Here is a 19,568-nt window from a genome sequence, read left to right as displayed (position 1 = left end):
GCACCATCAGGAAGAGAAGAACTCAGAAAATATTAATCAATAGACACCCCCCCCCCAATCTTCTGGAGTATGGGTCTCTCCTTTAGAAGGCACACTGGCCCCAGATTCTCCAGTGTGAGAAGTTCCCTGCTCTCCCTGAAGTCTAACTCCTCAGTATGGTGCCACCTTAGCCTGCAAAGAAGAGTTGACCAGATTGTAGGATGCAGAAAGAAAAATTGGTCCCATGTCTTTTGCAAAAAGCCAAGAGTAAAGTTCACTTCCTGACAGACTGCAGTGCTTCATGGCAGGGCCTGTGTACGTACGTGTCCTGTTTGAACTGTATCAGCTTGAGCCATAGCCAAGGCCATCAGTAACATATGGGTAATCGTTTACCAGAGAGAATCGTCCCTTGCTTTAGCTCACTGGATACACAATGTGGGAGAGAAGGGGGCTTTGCTCTTCAGGGCTTTTTTTTTCCTAAGCTGGGGTCACTGAGAAAGTTGGAAAGCAACCCTCCCTCCCAACATGGTGAGAGGAAAGATAGTTGTTCTGAGTAAATGGATTTGGATATATGTTTTTTCCCCCTCTTACGGCTTTTCAACTAACATTTGTTACTTAAAAAACTGTGCACTTAGAAAAAGAAGAGGAGGAGGAAGCAAGAGAGATGGCCCAGCAGTTGCAGCTTGTGGAAGATCTGGGTTTGTTTCCCAGAACCTAGAGTGGGTCACTAAAACCAGTAACTGCTTGGCCTCTAAAGACACCAGGCAGCCGCAAGATGCAGCACACATGCAGGTAAGCACTCGTGGACATAAAATCAAAACAAATAAACCTAAAAGGAACATTAGAAAGGAAAAGAGCAACAGTTGAGGACTGAGGAGAAGGAGATGGCTAAGTGGATGAAAGACTTGCTGCCTAAGCATGATACCCTGAGTTTGGATCCACACGTAGAAATTCAGAAGCCGAAGCCAGTGCCTGTAATCTTCACCAGATAGATAGGTGGGCTTTGAGTTCAATAAGAGACTGTCTCAAGAAGAGAAAAAAAAAAAAAAAAAAGGTAAGTCGTTATTCAAGATGACACCAAGTTTCAGCTTTTAACCTTGACCAGCACGCACACACATGTGCACACATACTCACGTACATGTACAACACAGATGATAATATGTAAACACAAGCTCAAGAAGACTTAGCAAACATTTTAGCTTCTCCCATAGAAAGGAACCTACTTTACAAAGTCTTTGTCTAGTAAGTGAGTTAAAAAGCTAAGGTCTCTGTGCTCACCACTACCCTTCAGTGAGAAACACTCCCAGGAAAGCACACAGCAGCTTCCCTCTCTAAAAGGGCTTTCACCCTTCAGCAAAGAAATTCCTAATGGCTGGGGGCTAGGGAAGGGCTCTAACATTCCTTTCTTCTGGAGGAACCTAGAAAAACCAGGGCTAGGGGGCAAGGCAGATGAAGGACAGGGGTTTAGCCAAGCTGGCCATTTCTGTGGGGTGGATTTTAGAATTCACATCTTGACACTTGGAAGAGATGGCCACGTCGCCAGATCCAACCCCTCCCGTCCCCCCTGGCTTGGGCAGAGGCCAACCCCGGATTCAGGCAAGGGGTTTTTTGGCCCTGCTCCATGGAAATATTTCCTTCAGTGGAGCAAAGAACCGCTTCATTCAACTGCCTACGGCTAGGGAGGGGGTGTTGACAGAGGCAGCCAGGCCTGGGGAGTACTCCCACCCCCAAGAGAAAGTATAGCCCAGGTAGAAAAGGACTGGAAAGTTCGCCTTTCCACCCACCCCACCCCACTCCTCCTCCTTCTCCTCCTCTTCCTCCCTCCTCCTCCTCTTCCTCCTCTTCTTCTTCCTCTTCTTCCTCCTCCTCTTCTTCCTCCTCTTCGTCTTCCTCCTCCTCCTCCTATTCTTCCTCTTCCTCCTCCTCCTTTAACAAAAAGATTGAAGACAGTTGAAAAGCTGCTGCCCCGCCCAAGAGCCTGGAGAAGACACTGATCTTAGATTACCATGAGGTCTGGAATGTTGCCTCACTAACATGAAGGCTCATATAGAGCTCGCTGGCCTCCTAAACAGAGTCTGGATCCTTTCAGAACCCTCAGGCAGCCTTTTGGGCCTGCTTGATCTCACCTCTCAAGCTAGACAGCAGCCACTAGCTCCCTGAAAGAGGTCAGGAGGGACAGGAGAAGCCCAAGGCACTTAAGGAGGTAAGAAAAAGACAGTGCAGGGTGTGAGGAGAGGTGCTACTCTGGCCAACCTACATGCTGCTGAGTTGGGGGGCGGGGGAGGTGGGGAGGATGAGTCACATAACCTGATTTGAGGGGTGATCAGTAAAGAGGCACCCTCAACTCCAATCCGGAACACAGGTAGAGTAGTAGCCTGCTGGTCAAATGTTTGGTCCATGAGATCTTGAGAGCACACCATAGATTTAAGAATACTCACTACCTTTATGGCTGTGGGTCAGTTTGGTGAGCCTCTCTTTCATAATAACTATGCTGTGAGTGAAATATGCCATTAGTGGGGAAGATTAAATAGAGAAAGAATTATACACACACTAATCATACTCAGTGAGCTGTGTTCCTATGTCTCCCAGCCAGAGGATACAAAGGAGGTGGGTGGGAAGGAGACCTTGGTATTGGCACTTTCATTTATTTAATAAGCATACATTTTAATTTATTCATGCAGACCTGTATAGAAACACATATACATTCTCTATCCAGGAGCCAGCCTCGAACTCCTAGGCCTTACCTAACTCCAACCTCGACTCTGGCTGCCCTGAGTCAGCTGTGGAGGTATATGTAGCCAGCAACTTAGCTTTGAATGCATTCTTTTCCATCTCTCCATACCTCAGTTTCACCATGTGGCAGCCGAGGATAATCACAGCCCCCACCCCCCAGAGTCATACACAGGGTTCAGTAGGGCCAGTGTATGAGACTCTCTGGGAACACCAGGTTAACAGAGCAAAAAGTTCAAACTGTTTGCTCCCCAGAGAGGGCATATCTGGTGATACCACCTTGCCCCCAGATGTGCAGAACCTGAAATCATGACCAAAGTTCCCTACTTGGGGTGACAACCCTGGGTCTGTTGGCTACAAGCTGTCAATCTCATGTGCTCTCAGCCCTAAGGGGTCCTGAGATCTAGGCAGGCAGAGACTTGAAGCTAGCCCACTTCACCATCCAGGTTAGAGCCTTAATGAGAGTAAGTCAGGAAGCTCCTCTGAGGGTATTTTACAGCCTCTTCCAAAACTTCCTCTCCCCTCCTTTAGAGCCTGGGTTGCTAGAAAAGAACAAAGGTCACTGTGGCTCCCTCTGCTTTCCCTCCACCTAGCAAGTTGCCTGGGCTTATGCTGTGCAAACTCAGTGCCCTCAGAGACACAGACTCAAATGTTCAACATACCCTTTAGGTGTTTGTGGAAGGGATGAGCTTAAAAGCACTGCCTTTAGGTAAACGGGGTTGCCCTTGTGCATTTGGTGATAAAGAAAAGCAAACACGGGCTGCTTTCCAAAGGCCGGCCTTGCTCCCACCAGTTTCCAATAGGTCGTCCTTGGCTCTGTGAACTTTGGGGAGCAGACAGCCTGGGGAGGGTAGGGAAATGACAGTGGTTCTTCAGGACCCATCCACGGACAGAGATCAAGCCAGTCCTTGTGTCTGCAAAGATATGAAGAATTAACATCCGTGTCACAGATTCCCTGAGAACACAGAATAAATGACAGACTAGCTTTTTAAAACCTTCCCTACTAGCTAAATGAAAAAGAATCTTATTGATCAACGCCTCTGGCAGGGGGCTGGGATGGGGCACACTCAGGTCTGGGTGCCTGCCCCCAGGATACACCATTTCAAATGGTTACTCTGATTCTGTAGACTTTCAAGAGGAGAGAAAAAAAAAAAAACAGCTAGAAAAGCCATGTGCACAGGCTCATCTGCTAGTTCAAGGAACACAGGAGCATGCACTAAACATACAAGGCAGGGAGGCTGGTACCACTAGAGGTGCCAGCAACAAAATGACAAGCAAGGTGGGGGTGACTCTCCTCATATGTGCAGAGCCAGCAGGAGAGCCTACTTCGTCCCTACTGTGCGTGGACTTCCCTCTAGGTACCTCTGCCTAGATCTCAAGTAGACAGCTGGTGCAGCCCAGCCTCTGGGGGTGGGTGAGTGCTCCCCCTACACCCCCTTCTCTGGAAGGACAAGTCAACAAGTGGGAAATTGTCATTTAGCTGACAGGGAGAGCTGAGTTGGGGGCTGGGATGCCCATGAAGCACTGGCGCTCTTGCCTGGGTGGGAACATCAGGAATGTGGGCCACGTCCTTTCCCGACAGTCTGGCCTTCTGTATGTTTCCCAGAAACTTGTTCTGTTTACATGGAGGGGCCTCTCCAGAGCAGGGGGCCACTCAGATCCTGTTTGCAGCCCTAACTTACTCTCCGTCTCCAGGAACAGGCAGCGTGGACTGTTGAACGTATGGCCACGTGGCCAGCCCAGAGATCCAAGCAAAACCCTCTGCCTTCCTGGCTAGGGATGTCCCTGAAAGGCTACAGTGTATAACCTGGCCCCTGCTCTAGGGTTCCCACAGGGCCTCACACACACACCCCACCCAGCAGGCACAGACCCAGGCCCACTTGTGGCTGTTTCCACAGCTGGAGCCAGAGCTGCCCTTCAGAGAGTTGTGAGTAGATGATCCTCACGTAGGATCCCCACTGGGAAAGTCAGGAAGTGACAAGGGGCCTTATACAACTCTTCTCTCCCACCTCATAAAATGAAGCAACAGAAGAGTGGGGCTGGTGAGAAGAAGAGGAAGACGATGGGGGAGGCAGAGAGACCAAGGTGACAGAGGACTGGCTGCTGAGACCAGATTGTCCTCTCACACTGTTCCTTGGCAGGAAAGGAAGGTACCCACAGACATCTCAGGGATTGTAGCTAACGGGTGAACGTCGGGTACCTCGGCCTTAGCCTACTTGAGGCTTCTGCCTAAAACTAGCTAGGTCCAACCTAAGTCCATGAGCTTCGTGCACTAAAGGTAGCTGTGTGTGAGCTTACTTAAAACATATTTCCTGGGGTTGGGGATTTAGCTCAGTGGTAGAGCGCTTGCCTAGGAAGTGCAAGGCCCTGGGTTCTGTCCCCAGCTCCGAAAAAAAGAACCAAAAAAAAAAAAAAAAAACAAAACAAAACAAAAACAAAAAAACAAAAAAAAACCCACCATATTTCCTTTCACATGTTTCCTCTAATTTGATTGCACAGTTGAGTGTGTGCTTTGGTAACAACAGAGTCGTGTCTCAATGTGTGTCCTCTCACCAGTAAGAGAGAGTCCTGGGGGTCCCGTGTGGACCGGAAGAGCAGGAAGGGCTAGAGGAGTAAGACTAGCTCCCTCTGTTTGCACAGCTAGACTAGCTGAGGCAGAGAAGGCCCTCTGCTCTGGGACTAACTGTCAGTCTTGCTAGGGCATTCTTGTGACAGCGGTGCCCCTTTTGGGAGGTGAGAGCTTGGCAAATTTCCTGCTGCCCTTACTTGATGCTACTTTCTTGGGACTCACTATGGTCTAGTTGGTGACAAAGAGGACAGAGGCTCTTGAAATGAGGAAAATGGCTGCCGAGTGGTTAGAATCCATTGGCTTCTTAACCACTGCTTTTTGATCTTTAACTTTTGATCTTTGCCAAGAGGTAATGCAGGGTGTCACACTGTGGGATTCAACCTCTTCCAGAGACTCAAGCCTCAGTGCTGGCCTTCTAGCTCCCATTTCCTTCTAAAGTTAGTGGCCTCGCTTGGAGAATCTCAGGGAAAAGGCCCAGCTGACTATATGGTTACCCAGAGCTGTAGGCTAGTGTCAAGTCTTGGAACCGATTAATCTCAACAGATGTATCTGCAAGAGGAAACTGAGATTATTCTCACCTCCCTGGGACCCTCAAAAAGCCAGGCTATGGTCTCAATATGATGTGGCTACCAAAGCTGTAAGGGTTTCTCCTGGGCTAGGGCTAGGTCGGTAGAGGCTTAAGATGACATGGGACTTGGAAGCAACTGTGAATCCAGTGGTGTGTGTGTGTGTGTGTGTGTGTGTGTGTGTGTGTGTGTGTGTGTGTACATGCAAGCCTGCATGTATGTGCAGAGAGATAAAGCTAGCTTGTTTGCAGGACAGTATCTAGTAGTACTGAGAACCCTAGTATCCCACCTCCCTCTGTTTGCACAGCCAGGACATCAGGTCTGCTTAAACAGGAAGGGAGGCTGAGGCTTCCTTGTTCTGACTGCCCCATCCCCCCACCAAAGGCTGCACCATCCCCCACCACTGGCCGCCAGCAGGGATTTCCTGGGCTTAGGATCAGCCCATTCACTAGGAACCAAGAACCTTGGGGGAGGGTTAACTGGTCAACAAGAGATGCCATTTCTCATGAAAGGGAGGTTTTTGTGGGGGGAGGGGTGTGAAGGCCTCAGCCCTCTGGATGCGGGGAGGTAAAGGCTCCTGGCTGGTAACAGTTAAGCTTTCTCTAAATAAAGAGGAATACAAAGTTACTGGATGATAGGAGATAACCTATTGTCTGAGAACAAAGACCCGTGTAATCACAAACCAGGACGAATTGTGGTGAATCACAGGGAGCTGTCGCACAAAGCTGCCCTGGGACCAAAGGACTGGAAAGTCAGGGTGACACACTCTCCACTGTGGCTAGTTACAACACCACGGAATTAGGTTGTGGCAAACCGCGGACAACTGGCAGACCTCAGGTACTTGACAACCTCGAGCCGACCACGGGTAATTGGCAACCATAGGCAGTTGACGGTCTGCAGTAAATGGCATGTGGGTGACTAGCAAACCCCATCTTAGCAAAAGAAAAAAAAAGTCACTTCACACAGACTCACTGTCCTCAACAGGTTTGCATTGGAGCCTTGAGTACAAGAACATTGCCATCACTTGCAAGCTACTAGGAATGGGGGCGAGGAGGGGGGTGGAGGGTTAGTGGTCTTGGGGATGAAACTATAGTCATCAAACTTCCCTGTAACCCCAAAACCTACTATCTTAGGTTCCAAGCTTTAAAGAAGACCAAAGGAAGTCAACTATGGCAGCTGTAAGGAATTGAACCCTTGGCCAAGTGAGAGACATCTGCAAAACAAGTAGGTTCAGGTGTTGGGGTAGGGCTCTCTCATTCCTACAGCTTAGGGGTTTCTCCAAACCCAGTGTACTTTTCTACCCTGCTTCAGGGGGAAATCAGAATGGTCAACCTAACCCAGCCTGCTATCGGAGGTCTCAGAGCATTAAATGGGAACTGTTGCTTTTTGTGTTCTGGATTGTGCCCCAATGCCATGTTAGGACATGGGTTTTCTGCTCTCAGGTTTGCCCAGTGCCAAACCTGTGTGGGCCAGGGCCACAAAACTACCCTTAATAGGAGCTGGGGTTGCAGGCCAGCTCTCAGGAGAACCAGGCATCCAAGGGCTCAGGAACAGGCCACTTGCATTAGAGTGAGCGTCTGAAACAATCCAACCGCAGGTTTTAAACATGAATTCAAGAGTATTCAGTATACCAGTGTTTTGTCACCTGGGGAGCAATGCACAGGCCTGAGATTCTCTGAGACCCAAAGAACTGAAAAACTCGGTGAGCCGTGGTCAGAAAAGTGGTTCTAGACAAGGGTGAGCCAGGGTGCCAAGAGCTGTGGTCAACAAAAGCATCTCTGTGTAACATGAAAAAACTGTCAGACTGCAGACACCATCCCACAAGGAACTGGTAAACCACGGATATCCACACTTCCCTGCGGGCGGCTTGGAAACCTCAGCTCTGAGGCATTCATTAGGTTTGCTCTTTGTCTTAGGCATAACTAATATCTTGAAATGAAGTTGCAGATTTCAAACGCCAAACTCAATTCCTAGAATCACGGAACTAAGCGGAGACGAATTGGCAGGGTATCTCTTACCCAGAATCCACTGGGTCTGTTTTGGGGGGCAGCTTTGTTAACCACTGGGCTCTGGTCTATTTGCAAGACAATGAGAGGGGATGAGACTCCTCTAGGATCCCCGGAGCTTATGGGTCTTCCTTTTCTTAAAGAAACAGGGTGTCTCCCGCAGGCTTCTAGGAGGTATTTGAAGATGAGGATTTACTAAGGGCAACCTAGGGAGGAGGCATTGATATTATTCTTACCCTTGGCCCTGGTGAGGGATACCCTGAGATACAGTGGGGGAAGTCACTGTTCAAAGAAACCATTTTGTAGACTTAAGACCTCCACAGACCACTCTAGGATTAGAGATTTCAGCACAGTCCACAGTCTCGCAAGGCTACGGCAGGGAGGCAAGAACTCAGAGACTGCTGTTGTATGTGCACACAGGATCACGATGCCTAAACCAAGGGCTGCCGGGGAACTGTGGCTGAAGGAAATCAGCCCACCAGCAGCCATACTCTAAGGAATTTAAGATGTGAAAGTCCTCTTTCCTTCCCAGCTAACCCGATCTCCACGCTATTGGAGGTCCTGGGGGGGCTCTGCAAGTGCCAGGTTCCATCAGGAGTTTCAAAGCTCAATTCTACAGTCTGTGTGGTCATATCACAGGAGAGAGAATAACCTCTTAATCACGTGAGCCTGTCCTCATTCTGTGAAAATGCTCTAGCCGTTCCCAGGGTTCAAGGCACTCCCCGTTAAAAAAAATTACCCAGCCCTTCCCTTGCCCCGGGAATTAAGAAAAAGAAGGAAACAGCCTAACATAGCTGCTACGATGGTAATGTGAAAACTGCAGTCAAACTGCTAGAGAATCGCAGCAGTAGTTCACGACACACCGCGACACTAATTCACGGCGCACCATGACACGAGTCCACGCGATGCGCGGCACTCGCCTACCGCGAACCGCGGCAGGCGTTCGCGGTGTTCCGCGGCATTGTGAACCGTGGCGTTTGTCTGGAGTACACCCACAGCACTAGTCCATAGAAAAACCACAGTCCTTGTGCACAGTAAGCCCTGGGACTGGCCCAAGACAAACCACAGCAACTGTGCACAGTCCCCCGGTGTCGTAGTGTACAGCGAACCTCATTAGTTCACGGTAAACCGCAGCCTGGGTCCACAGCACGCGGCGCTAGAGATGTATAACACACCTTCGTATAGACTCACAATTCTCATAACACCAGCACGATGTATCACAGCACAAATATACTATGTACTAGATATAATATGGCTGCATAGGGCACCATGGTACAAACATTCTCCACACGCATTCTCCACACAACGCACAGGACGTATGTACAGCGAGTCGCGGCGGGCACCAGAGGCATTGTGCACAGTATAGGATGTCCCATGACACAAGTGCACAGGGTGCTACATAGTAGGCCTGTCGACTCGTAGCAAGTGTGCACAGCGTAACACTACCCTGGCACAAAGGACCGCGGTACAGATACAAGATCCATTATGACACAGACAAGGAGATCCACGGTACGTGTAAACCGTCCTGTACAGTATACCATCTATCTGTGCCACGAGGCACTCGGCTTAAACCGAGATAAACCCACCTATCTGTGCCACGAAACACGAGGTCTGTACTGTAGTACATCTTGAATGTGTGCCTCAAGGCAGTGGTTTACGTCGTATAATCCACACATTTTTTGCCGTGAGGCGCTTGGCTTCTACCGTAGTATACCACGTAGCTGTACCAGGAAGGCGCTTGGCTCCTACCGTAGTGTACCACGTAGCTGTGCCACATAGCGCTTGGCCTGTACCGTAGTATATCATGTAACGGTGCTGAGGCGTCTGACCTGTATTGCGGTACGTCCGTGTGTCTGTGCCACACCAGGCCTACACTGTAGTATCTCACGTATCTGTGCCACAGGCACCCAGCTTGTACCATACATAGTACACGATGTGTTTGCGCCACGAAGCGCCTATACCGCAGAACATCCACGTACCCTCGCCACAGGATATCAGGCCTATACCGTAGGATACCAAGTGTTGTGGCACAAGGTGTTTGTCCCATACCACAGTATGATTGTATTTTGCCGTGAGGCATCTGGCTTCTACCACAGTACGCCCACTTATCTGTGTGCTATGAAACACTGGGCCTGTACCATAATATACCGTGTACTTGGGCCACAAGCCGCTTGGCCTATACCATAATAGACCATGTATTTGTGCTGTGAGACGCCTGGCCTACACTGTAGTATACCTTGTATTTGTGTTGCGAGGCGCCTACCCTAGACCACAGTGATCCACGTAAGAACATTGTCCCATGGCGCGTACTGTTTCTTAGTGAAGATTCGCTACATCCGCGTTATAGCGCGCTTCTTGAATCTGTGTCACGGTAAAACCCACACCGTCAGTGCCCCGTGCCTGTTTCACGAAGCCTTCAGCCTGTGAGGTGGAGCTTTGCGGATGTGACGTGATTCACTACCACTCTGAGCCGCGAAGCACCAGGCCGAGAACATTGTGTACCACCGCTTAGCCTCGCGACGTCCCGGGGGCCAGGCCGTAATGGACCATGTATACGTGCCATAGTAAACTTGAACTTGTGCCACGATGCATGTGCCTGTGCCATGGTGCTCTATGTCTGTGGTGTGGTGACTTGTGCAGCCTGTATCTGCTCTACAGAGCGCCATTCCTATGTCATGGCATACTACGCCTTGAGGCGTAGATCAGTGGTATGCTGTGGTGAAGGCCTATCACCTCACTGCACTTTCCAGTGTAGAGGGATGGTGTACTACCTACCCCCCACGAGTAAAGCCTAGAGGGTAAGCACAGGACAGGATACATCGGGGCATGAGTTCAAGTGCACCTTGGCACAGCTCCATGGTCCATTACAGCACAGGCCTAGTGCACTGTGGCAAAGGTGGAGAGAACCACCACAGCACAACTACAGAGCATGGCACGGTAGAGGCGTGACACACCTCACAAGATCTCCTCAGCGTGGGTCCGCTGTGTGCCTCAGTGAAGGCCCCCAGGGATCCTCAATACTGCCGGGTTGACTCATCTCCCAAAGTCATCCTGACAGTTTGAAATCACTGACGTGGGTTTCAATGCATCTCATTCTCACTGCCACCAGGCAACCAACCCCCCCACCCCACACACACACACATGTTCAGCAAACCTCCCCCTGTTCGCTCCAAGGTGAATAAACAATCTTGGAGCCCCGGGTGATCTTAAAGTGGCCCCGATAGACCCCAAGTATGACCTCCAAACCTGATTTTTTCCAATCCTTGGGCTTCTGGGCAAACAGACCCGCAGGAATCACATGCTAAAGGTTTCTACACCCCCACCTGTCTCTCAACCTCACCTTCCTCAGACACACCCAAGCAAGCAACAGCAGTAGGCGGAAGCTAGAATTTTGATTGTCTGGTGTTCCGTTTAGAGAGGGCGCGCCTTTATCTTTTCAAAGGAATGGCCGGGTGAGAAGCAGCAGCTCCTCCCTCCTAGAGAGTTTGCTGGCCAACGCCTGCCTCCCTATTCAGCCTGCACTTCCCTTCTCACCCAGCACTACCCTTGCCTTGGGCTTCAGGGAAGCTTCCCTCTCACACAATCCTCCCAGCTGGGCAAGTTCTGCACTGGTGGGGTGGAGAGGGGTAACATTCAATGCTGGTCTCTTGGGAGACCTTAAGTCTGGATGATGGCTGTTCATTGGTGTAACTATTTCTGGGTTCTAACATCATTTATCCCAGTGAATGGCTTGGGGTTTTTATCCCCCCCACCCCCGATGTTTATTAGGATTTAAACCAAGAATTTTGCTTGTGTGTTCAGTAGGAGCTCTACCACTGAGCACACCCAACCTAGCCTTCTGTCATTGGATCTTGACCTCAGATTCCTAGAGGTAGTTTTTAGTCTCCAATACCGGAGATGCCTAAACCAGGACAGTCAGGGCACCTTGACCTTCTTTGTTGCCAGTTTTCAGACCGACTAACAGGAAGTGTGACTAACCCTGAGCCTCTGTGCTGATAAGAAAGCAAAGTTCTTAGAGTGAGAGGGGGTCAGATTCCCCTCAACACAGATTCTGCAGATGAAACCGGGAAGGGTCGTGGGGCAGGGGGCTTCTGAGGAAAGACAGACACTGAACTCAGGGCTGGAAAGGCAAACAGCCCTGAGAGTCTGGAGCAGGAGCATGGCAGACCCCAAGAAGAATGTTCTAATTAAGAAGCCTACGCTAGAGCTAATCCTCTACAGTGACAGTGTTTAGGTTCAAGATGCCCATGAGGATATAAGCAGGGTCTCCTCGGGAGGACTGCTGAAATCCTGAGACATGTTGAATGCTAACAGCTAGCATTTGATGTGTGACAAGCTGAGAGAGCCAAGCAACTCCCTGTGGACGGACAACTGAGGCAGAGAAACCTGGTGGCAGAAGGGATGTTTTTCTTACCCAGTCAGAAAGATCTGAAATGCCTCCCTCATGTTCGCTGGAGCCTGTCTTGTTTAATTCTCCCAATAGCCCAATCTGGAAACTGTCACAAAAGTATAACCTTTAAAACAATTATAGGAATAATTCTTGTCCTTTGTTTAGCGGTGGGGGACAGGTAAGGGGACCACAAAAATAAACAAAAAGACAATCGAAGGCCTTTGCCTGCTACCTCCCCACTCTGCTCTCCTGTGTGTGCTGGGGTGGAGGAGGGGAGGGGACTCTTGTGGAGGAAAGACCTCTCTTGTGGGGTGCGTTATCACCCCAGGAGGGTCTGGATCATCTGGATCTGAGAGTTCTCATCTCTCTCAATGGGTTGGGTCTTTGTTTGTCTGTTTGTGGTCTGGTGGGGAAACCAAAGACATGGCTATCAGAGTCACCTTTTGTATTGGGGACCAGCTACCTGAAAGGGTCCCTCAGTAGCTCAGAGAGCCTGGATTGAAAGTTGAAGCTAAGAGGGGCTCTCCTGCAGTTTTATCTCCTTCTGAAAACAAATTCACACACAACTTCTTCTTCCCTTGGCCACCTGGACACTACCCTTTCTTGAAGTATAGAGGGGGGCCCCTTCGGGGTCTGAAACTGCTGTGAGGAGGTTCCCCAAAGCAAGGGCTGCGCCTCACAAATTCCTAGGGGGCACTCATGCATATTTCCTTTCAGTCCAGCAGGAAATCAAAGTGCAGGTGCTAAGAGAAAAACCAAACCACTGCGCTGAACAAAGAGACCTCTGGCTCAGGGGCTGACTCTCTACAATTCTCCCTTCGAGACCACATGTTAGGGATTGGGCCAAGCAGGGGGATGGGGGGCGATGTCATGTTCTTCCTTCTCAGCCTCTTCTTTCTTCTCTTCCCAGATGCAACCCCGCCCCCATCCCCCTGGCTCCAGGAAGTCCATTAATGAAATGCTGGCAAAATGGATGCTCCGTGAACTCCTAAGAACACGCAGGTTTTATCTAACAAGGAGAACCTGGAAGCCATTTATCCCAAGCCCTAGCTAGCTAGGTTACAGAGTTTTCCTTGAGTGTCTGAAACAAAGCTGGCCCAGATAGAAAGGCAGCTGGCACCGGAATAAGACCCAGTGATGATCCAGAGTGATCCAAGCACATTTAAATTTACAAGGGAAGTGAGTGGAAGGTGTATACTATTAACCCGCTTGCTTACCCCGCCGCCCTCACGGGAGAGACGATACCAGGCCCTTACCCCTCCATCCTCAGCAGAACCCATATGCAGCTGTGTTCTTTTCCCTCTGCACGGCAGGACGAGAAGATACCACATACCCCAGGACACAAGCGGAAGCCTAGAACATGTTTTGAAGAGTCATCATCTTCTGGCCATGGCATTTCACATCCACACTTGGGAGGCCGGCTCATGTCCATCCTGGATAGTGAACCGTGAGTCTTGAAGCCAGGCAGTAGCACCTGCTGGTTTGATTCTTTGTTTTCAGAGTGGCTTTGATTCTTTCCCGTGTTTTATATTTCCATATACATTTTAGAAACACTTAGAATGAGTCTACTGGTTTCTATACTTCAAAAAAAGAAAAGAAAAGAAAGGAAAGGAAAAGAAAAGAAATCCTCCCTGAATAGTAATTTAAATTATGCTGACTTGTAATTTAGGGAAAATGTTCTTTTTTGCTTTTGCTTTGAAGGAGGGTCTTGTTGTGTAGTTCAGGCTGGCCTCTAACTCACCACTCTCCCTACTTTTCCTCCTGAGTGCTGGGGTCACAGGTCTCTGTCTTCACACTCTGCCAACAAAGATGCTTTAACATGAAATTCGCCAAGCCATGCTGCTCCTTTTACTCTCAAGTGTGTGTCTATGTGTATGTGTTTGAGTGTGTGTCTGTCTGTGTGTGTTTGTGTCTGTGTGTATTTGTGTGTGTTTGTATGTGTCTGTGTGTGTATCTCTGTGTGTCTGTGTGTGTCTGTGTCTGTGTCAATGTGTGTGTATCTGTGTCTGTATATGTGTCAATGTGTGTATATCTCTGTGTGTGATTGTCTGTGTGTCTGTGTATGTTTGTCTGTGTCTGTGTGTGGTGTCAATGTGTGTGTATCTGTGCCTGTGTGTGTGTCAATGTGTGTGTATCTGTACCTGTGTGTGTGTCAATGTGTGTATATCTGTGTGTATATCTGTGTGTGTGTCTGTGTGTGTGATTGTGTCTGTGTGTGTCTGTCTGTCTGTGTCTGTGTGTCTGAATGTGTCTATGTGCCTGTGTGCCTGTGCGTGTCTGTATGTGTCTATGTGTCTGTGTGTCTGTGTGTGTTTGTATGTGTCTATGTGTCTGTGTGTCTGTCTGTGTGTGTTTGTGTGTCTGTGTGTCTGTGTATGTTTGTATGTGTCTGTGTTTCTGTCTGTGTGTGTTTGAGTATCTGTGTGTTTGTGTGTGTATGTCTGTGTGTGTATTTCTGTGTGTCTATGTGTGTTTGTCTGTGTCTGTGTGTGTGTCAGTGTGTGTGTATCTGTGTCCGTGTGTGTCATAATGTGTGTATCTGTGTGTGTGTCTGTGTGTATGTGATTATGTGTATGTCTGTTTGTGTGTCTGCGTGTCTATGTGTGTGTGTCTTTGTGTGTGTGTGTCTGTGTGTGTGATTGTATGTATCTATTCGTGTGCGTATGTGTATGTGAGTGTGTGCATGTGTGTGTCTGTGTGTCTGTGTGTGTGCATGTGTGTGTGTTTGTGCATGTGTGTCTGTGTGTTTGTGCATGTGTGTCTGTGTGTTTGTGCATGTGTGTCTGTGTGTGTCTCTGTGTGATTGTGTGATTGTGTATGTGATTGTGTGCCTGTGTGTGTGTGATTGTGTGTGTATCTGTGTGTGTGTCTGTGTGTGTCTGTGTGTGTGTCTGTGTGTGTGTCTGTGTGTGTGTGATTATATGTATGTGTGTGATCGTGTCAGTGTGTGTGATTGTGTATGTGATTGTGTGTGTGTTTGTGTGTGTGTGAGTGTGTGCATATGTGTGTGTGAGTGTGTGCATATGTGTATGTGAGTGTGTGCATGTATCTGTCTGTGTGTCTGTGAGTGAGTGTGTCCATGTGTGTCTGTGTGTTTGTGCATGTGTGTCTGTGTGTGTCTCTGTGTGTTTCTGTGTGTGTCTGTGTGTGTCTGTGTGTGTCTGTGTGTGTCTATGTGTGTGTCTGTGTGTGTGTCTTTGTGTGTCTGTGTGTGTGAATGTGTCTTTGTGTGTCTGTGTGTGTCTGTGTGTTCTGGGAATCGAACCTGGGTCCTCTGGAAGAGAGGTCAGTGTTCTTTCTTAACTGCTGAGCCATCTCTCCAGTCCCTATTTATTCCCCCACTCTTTTTTTAAAAACTAGATATATTTTATTGTACATGTATGATCATTTTTTCCTCTCTGAGTGAGTGAAGCACATGCGTGTTTCATGCTTGCAGAGGTCAGAAAGCATCAGAAGGCACCAAATCCAGTTCCAGTTCCAGTTCACTGGAACTGGACTCATCAGCATTTACGAAGCACGGTGTGCTGGTAGGAACCAAACCTAGGTCTTCTGGAAGAGCAGCAACTGCTCCCAACTGCAGAGCCATCTCTCTAGGCCCCTCTCTGCTCTCACCCTTGCCTTCTCTCCATGAGACTTTATAGCTTCACTGTGTTAACCTTTGACCAATGTTTCCCTGGGTGTTTCGTGGTTTTCATATTACTGTAGGTGGCACTTTTACTTCAACCTCTTTCTTTACATTCTGGTTGTTTGTAGCAAATACGTAGAAATACAAACGGCATTTTTGCATTGATCTTGCATCTCTCGGTTTTGCTAAACCCATTTGTGGGGTCTCCGTAGCTTCGTTATGTTAGATTTTCATGAGACTTTAGACAAGAATATAGTGGGCACAGAGTTTGTAATTATCCCTACTGTGCTTCTAACATCCAGAGATAATGAGCTTCCCTTCTCATGGCCAATATCAGTAAACCGTACCCTTCCTCTTCCTCCTCCTCCTCCCTCTTTTCCTCCCTTTCCTCCTCCTCCTCTCCTTCCTCCTCCCCACCACGCTCCCTTCCTGAGACTTATCCATTCAATTAGTGGACGTATTTCTCATGGTATGGGGACAGAATATTGAACCTCTGGTTTAAGGGCTTACAGTCTGCAACAAAGCTATACTCAGCTCTATTTGTACATTTTATTTTGAGACAAAGTCTCACTAAGTTGCCTTGAATTTACTGTGTAGTCCAGGCAGGCCTTGAACTTTCGATCCCACGGCCTCAGCCTCCGGAACAGCTAGGATCACAGGCCTAGCCGCCTGGCCCAACCTGACATCTTATTGATCTTTTACACTATCAGCTTTTGGTTTCATTGATTTTTCTCTGTCACGTTTGTTTTATGATTTGTGCCTTTCTGTTTTGATCTTGGTTATTTCCTCTTTTCTGCTGACTTTGAGTTAAATATTTTGTCCTTTTCCTGGCTTATCAGTTTGGAGGTGAGAGACAGGGACCTAAACTAAACATTTGACTCTTGCTCCAGAGGTGGACAGAGTTCTCAAATTCCGATATTTTGTATGATACGCTATTTATATGATTTATTTATAGTACAGGACACTTTCTGGCTGGCATGGTGTTACATGCCTGCAATGCTAGCACTAGGAAGGAGGCAGGAGGATTGCCACAACTTCAAAGCTAGGCAGGTCTATATAGACATACACTCTTTAAAAAAAAAAAAAGAAAAAAAAGAAAAAAAATCCAGTTTGCCTTCCCCCTTTATCCTTCCTATTCTTTGGGTTTAGGGTTATTTGGAAATTTAAACACAACACTTGCTTTGCCACCCAGACTATGGTCTATCTTTATAAATGTTTTGTATGCATTTAAAAGAAATGTCTTGTGTCCAGGTGGTTTGTTCCAAAAATGTCAGCTAGGTCCAGTTGGTGGCTTGGCCAGTCCAAGCCCCACATACCCTTGCTGGCATTCCGCCTACTTGTCCCATCAAGTAATGGGAATACAAGATATAAAAATGCCCACCTAGTGTGGCAGAGTCCACTCTTTCCCTGTGTAGTTCTTTGTGTATCTGGAAACTGTGCGGGGTCATTGTGCCCAATGGATTAATGACCCCGTTATCATTACAAAATGAACCCTTTAGTGTTGGGCTTCTCTCTGAAGCCCACTGGTCTGGCATTAATTCGGCCTTTATTTGCTGGGCCGGGAGATGCAGCCTAGCACCCCGCTTCTTGTTTGACAAGCATGCCACTGCGAAGCCACACCCACAGTCCTCAGCTTTCTTTTGGTCAGGGTTAGCAGCTTCAGTCTCTTCTCATCCTTTGTGTTTCCACGTCCTTGCAGGCAGCTTTGGGCCTCGATTGTCTGTTAATGGGGGGGTGGGGGTGGGAGAGGTTTTAGTTAGATTTAAGCCTACCTTCTACTTGGTTTCCTTTTCTCTCCCAGCTCTCCTTTCTCCTTTGTCTTCGGCCTTCCAGGCTAGTTGTTACTTTGTATCGGACAAGGTACTTTGTATCTCCCTCGTAGGTTTGTTAACCCTACTTCTTCACTTGGTTGCTTTGCTGTGGCTTTAAGAACTGTAGCACACGTGGTGAAGCACTTCACACAGAGCACAAAGACCTCAACCCAAGACACCGGGTCCCTCTACTATGGTCACAAATGTTAATTTTTGTGTGTTGTAAACTCTATACTACATCTGCAGTATTTTAAACTTCTAAGGACATCTAAAAACTTGGACTGGAGAGATGGACCAGTGATTAATAAGTTCATGATTATGACTCTCAGGACTCACATCGGGCAGTTCACAACTGCCCACAGCTCCAACTCTAAGGGGACCCCACATGTCTGGCCTCTACAAGCACCAGTACTCATGTGCATGTGCCTGCACACACACACACACACACACACACACACACACACACACACACATATATTTAAAATAATTCTTTGAGACAGAATCTCACTGTGTAGTCCTAGAACTTTCTATGTACACCACGACTGGAACTTAAGTCTACGTGACAGTGTGTTGGATTGAGGTTATAGCCATATTCTACCACACACAGCATATGATTTTTTTTTTAAAAAAAGGAATTTAAAGAATTTTTTTTCAAAAACAACAATAAAAAACCCCAGTCTTGAATATTTACCGACATAGCATGATGTTTGATGTCCCAATTTGACGGGTTTACTTGACATTTCCTGAGCTGTGGGTACACCCTTTCAGTTCCAGGATGTCTGTAAAAGGTTTTATTGCACCTTTGTTCTTGGGAGTTATTTTCAGAGAGGGTGGAATTTGAGGGTGACAGCTCTTTCCTTGAGGACACTTCAAAGATGCTGCTGCCATCCTCTTGTTTGTGCGTTGTTTCTAGCCAGAAATCTGCATTAATCCTTGACTTTGTTCTCTAAATCCCTGCCTTTCCCCACTGGCTGCCTTTAAGACTTTTCCCTCCTTGCCATGATTACTAGTTTAGACAAATTTGTGGGGTGTCTAGGTGTCATTTTTGGCTCCCTTGGTCTTCACTTGGGGTTCAGTGAGTCCTTCTGGTAGTGGGTGAATGTGACCATATACCAGTTATTATTTCTTAATACCTCTTCTAATCCTGCTCTCCCTTGTGCTTCAGGCTCCCGGGTCACCTCCATATTGAGATGCAGGGTCTCACCCAACAACTTCTCTGGTGCTACTTTGGGTCACACACACACACACACACACACACACACACACACACACACACACACAAGTGATTCATTTTAGTAGGTCCCTGCTCCTCCATGTCCTCTTCCCCTGCCCACGCCCAATCTGCCGATGGCCTCCTGCAATGTGCTGTTCACCTCAGTGGCCCTTGGAAGTTCAGTTTGTTTCCTTCTTCTCCTAATCTCCTGCATGGCCCCGTATCTTTTGAAACTCGGCGATATAATTGCAATCACCTTCTTTTCCACGTCTTCTGCTGCTTATTGGAAAGTCGGAGGAGTCCCAGGTCAGCTGTAATTAACGAGCCTCCTCATTGTGGGTGGCATTCCTAAACCTCTTTGAACCGTCTGGTAAACTTTTTAACTGGTTGCCAGACCTTGGAAATTTCACCCCGAGTGTGTGCCCCGTATCTCTGCATTCCTGTAAATATTCTCGAGCTCCGTTCAGGGGTGCAGTCGAGTTACCTGGGAATGGTTTCATCCTTCTGGGTCTGGTTTGTATCACATAAGAGGTGGGTTGGAAACACATTTAATCTCAAGCTAATTATTTCCCTCTGCTGGGGATAGAATTCACCTTCTGAGAATTCCATCCAGCACCCTGAGAGCCTGAGGCTTTCCAGACTGACGGGGGGATAACAGAAGTGATCCACAGCCCTAGTG

General features: G+C 48.1%; 1 protein-coding gene across 1 annotated transcript in view; it reads left to right on the top strand.

Moving 5' to 3' along the window:
* The window catches only part of LOC148005470 (uncharacterized), a 40,214-nt gene that overhangs the window by 3,109 nt on the left and 17,537 nt on the right, over positions 1-19,568 (top strand). The window contains exons 2-4 of the mRNA XM_087554968.1: positions 615-771; positions 6,978-7,068; positions 13,554-13,687. Coding sequence (XP_087411094.1) covers positions 13,630-13,687 — 58 coding nt within the window. The 5' untranslated portion in view covers positions 615-771; positions 6,978-7,068; positions 13,554-13,629. The remainder of the gene's footprint in view (positions 1-614; positions 772-6,977; positions 7,069-13,553; positions 13,688-19,568) is intronic.

Source organism: Rattus norvegicus, chromosome 6, assembly GCF_021556685.1.
Source record: "Rattus norvegicus strain SHRSP/BbbUtx chromosome 6, alternate assembly SHRSP_T2T, whole genome shotgun sequence".
Taxonomy (NCBI): domain Eukaryota; kingdom Metazoa; phylum Chordata; class Mammalia; order Rodentia; family Muridae; genus Rattus; species Rattus norvegicus.
Note: the sequence above shows the minus strand (reverse complement) of the source record. Positions and strands in the feature narration are given on the sequence as shown.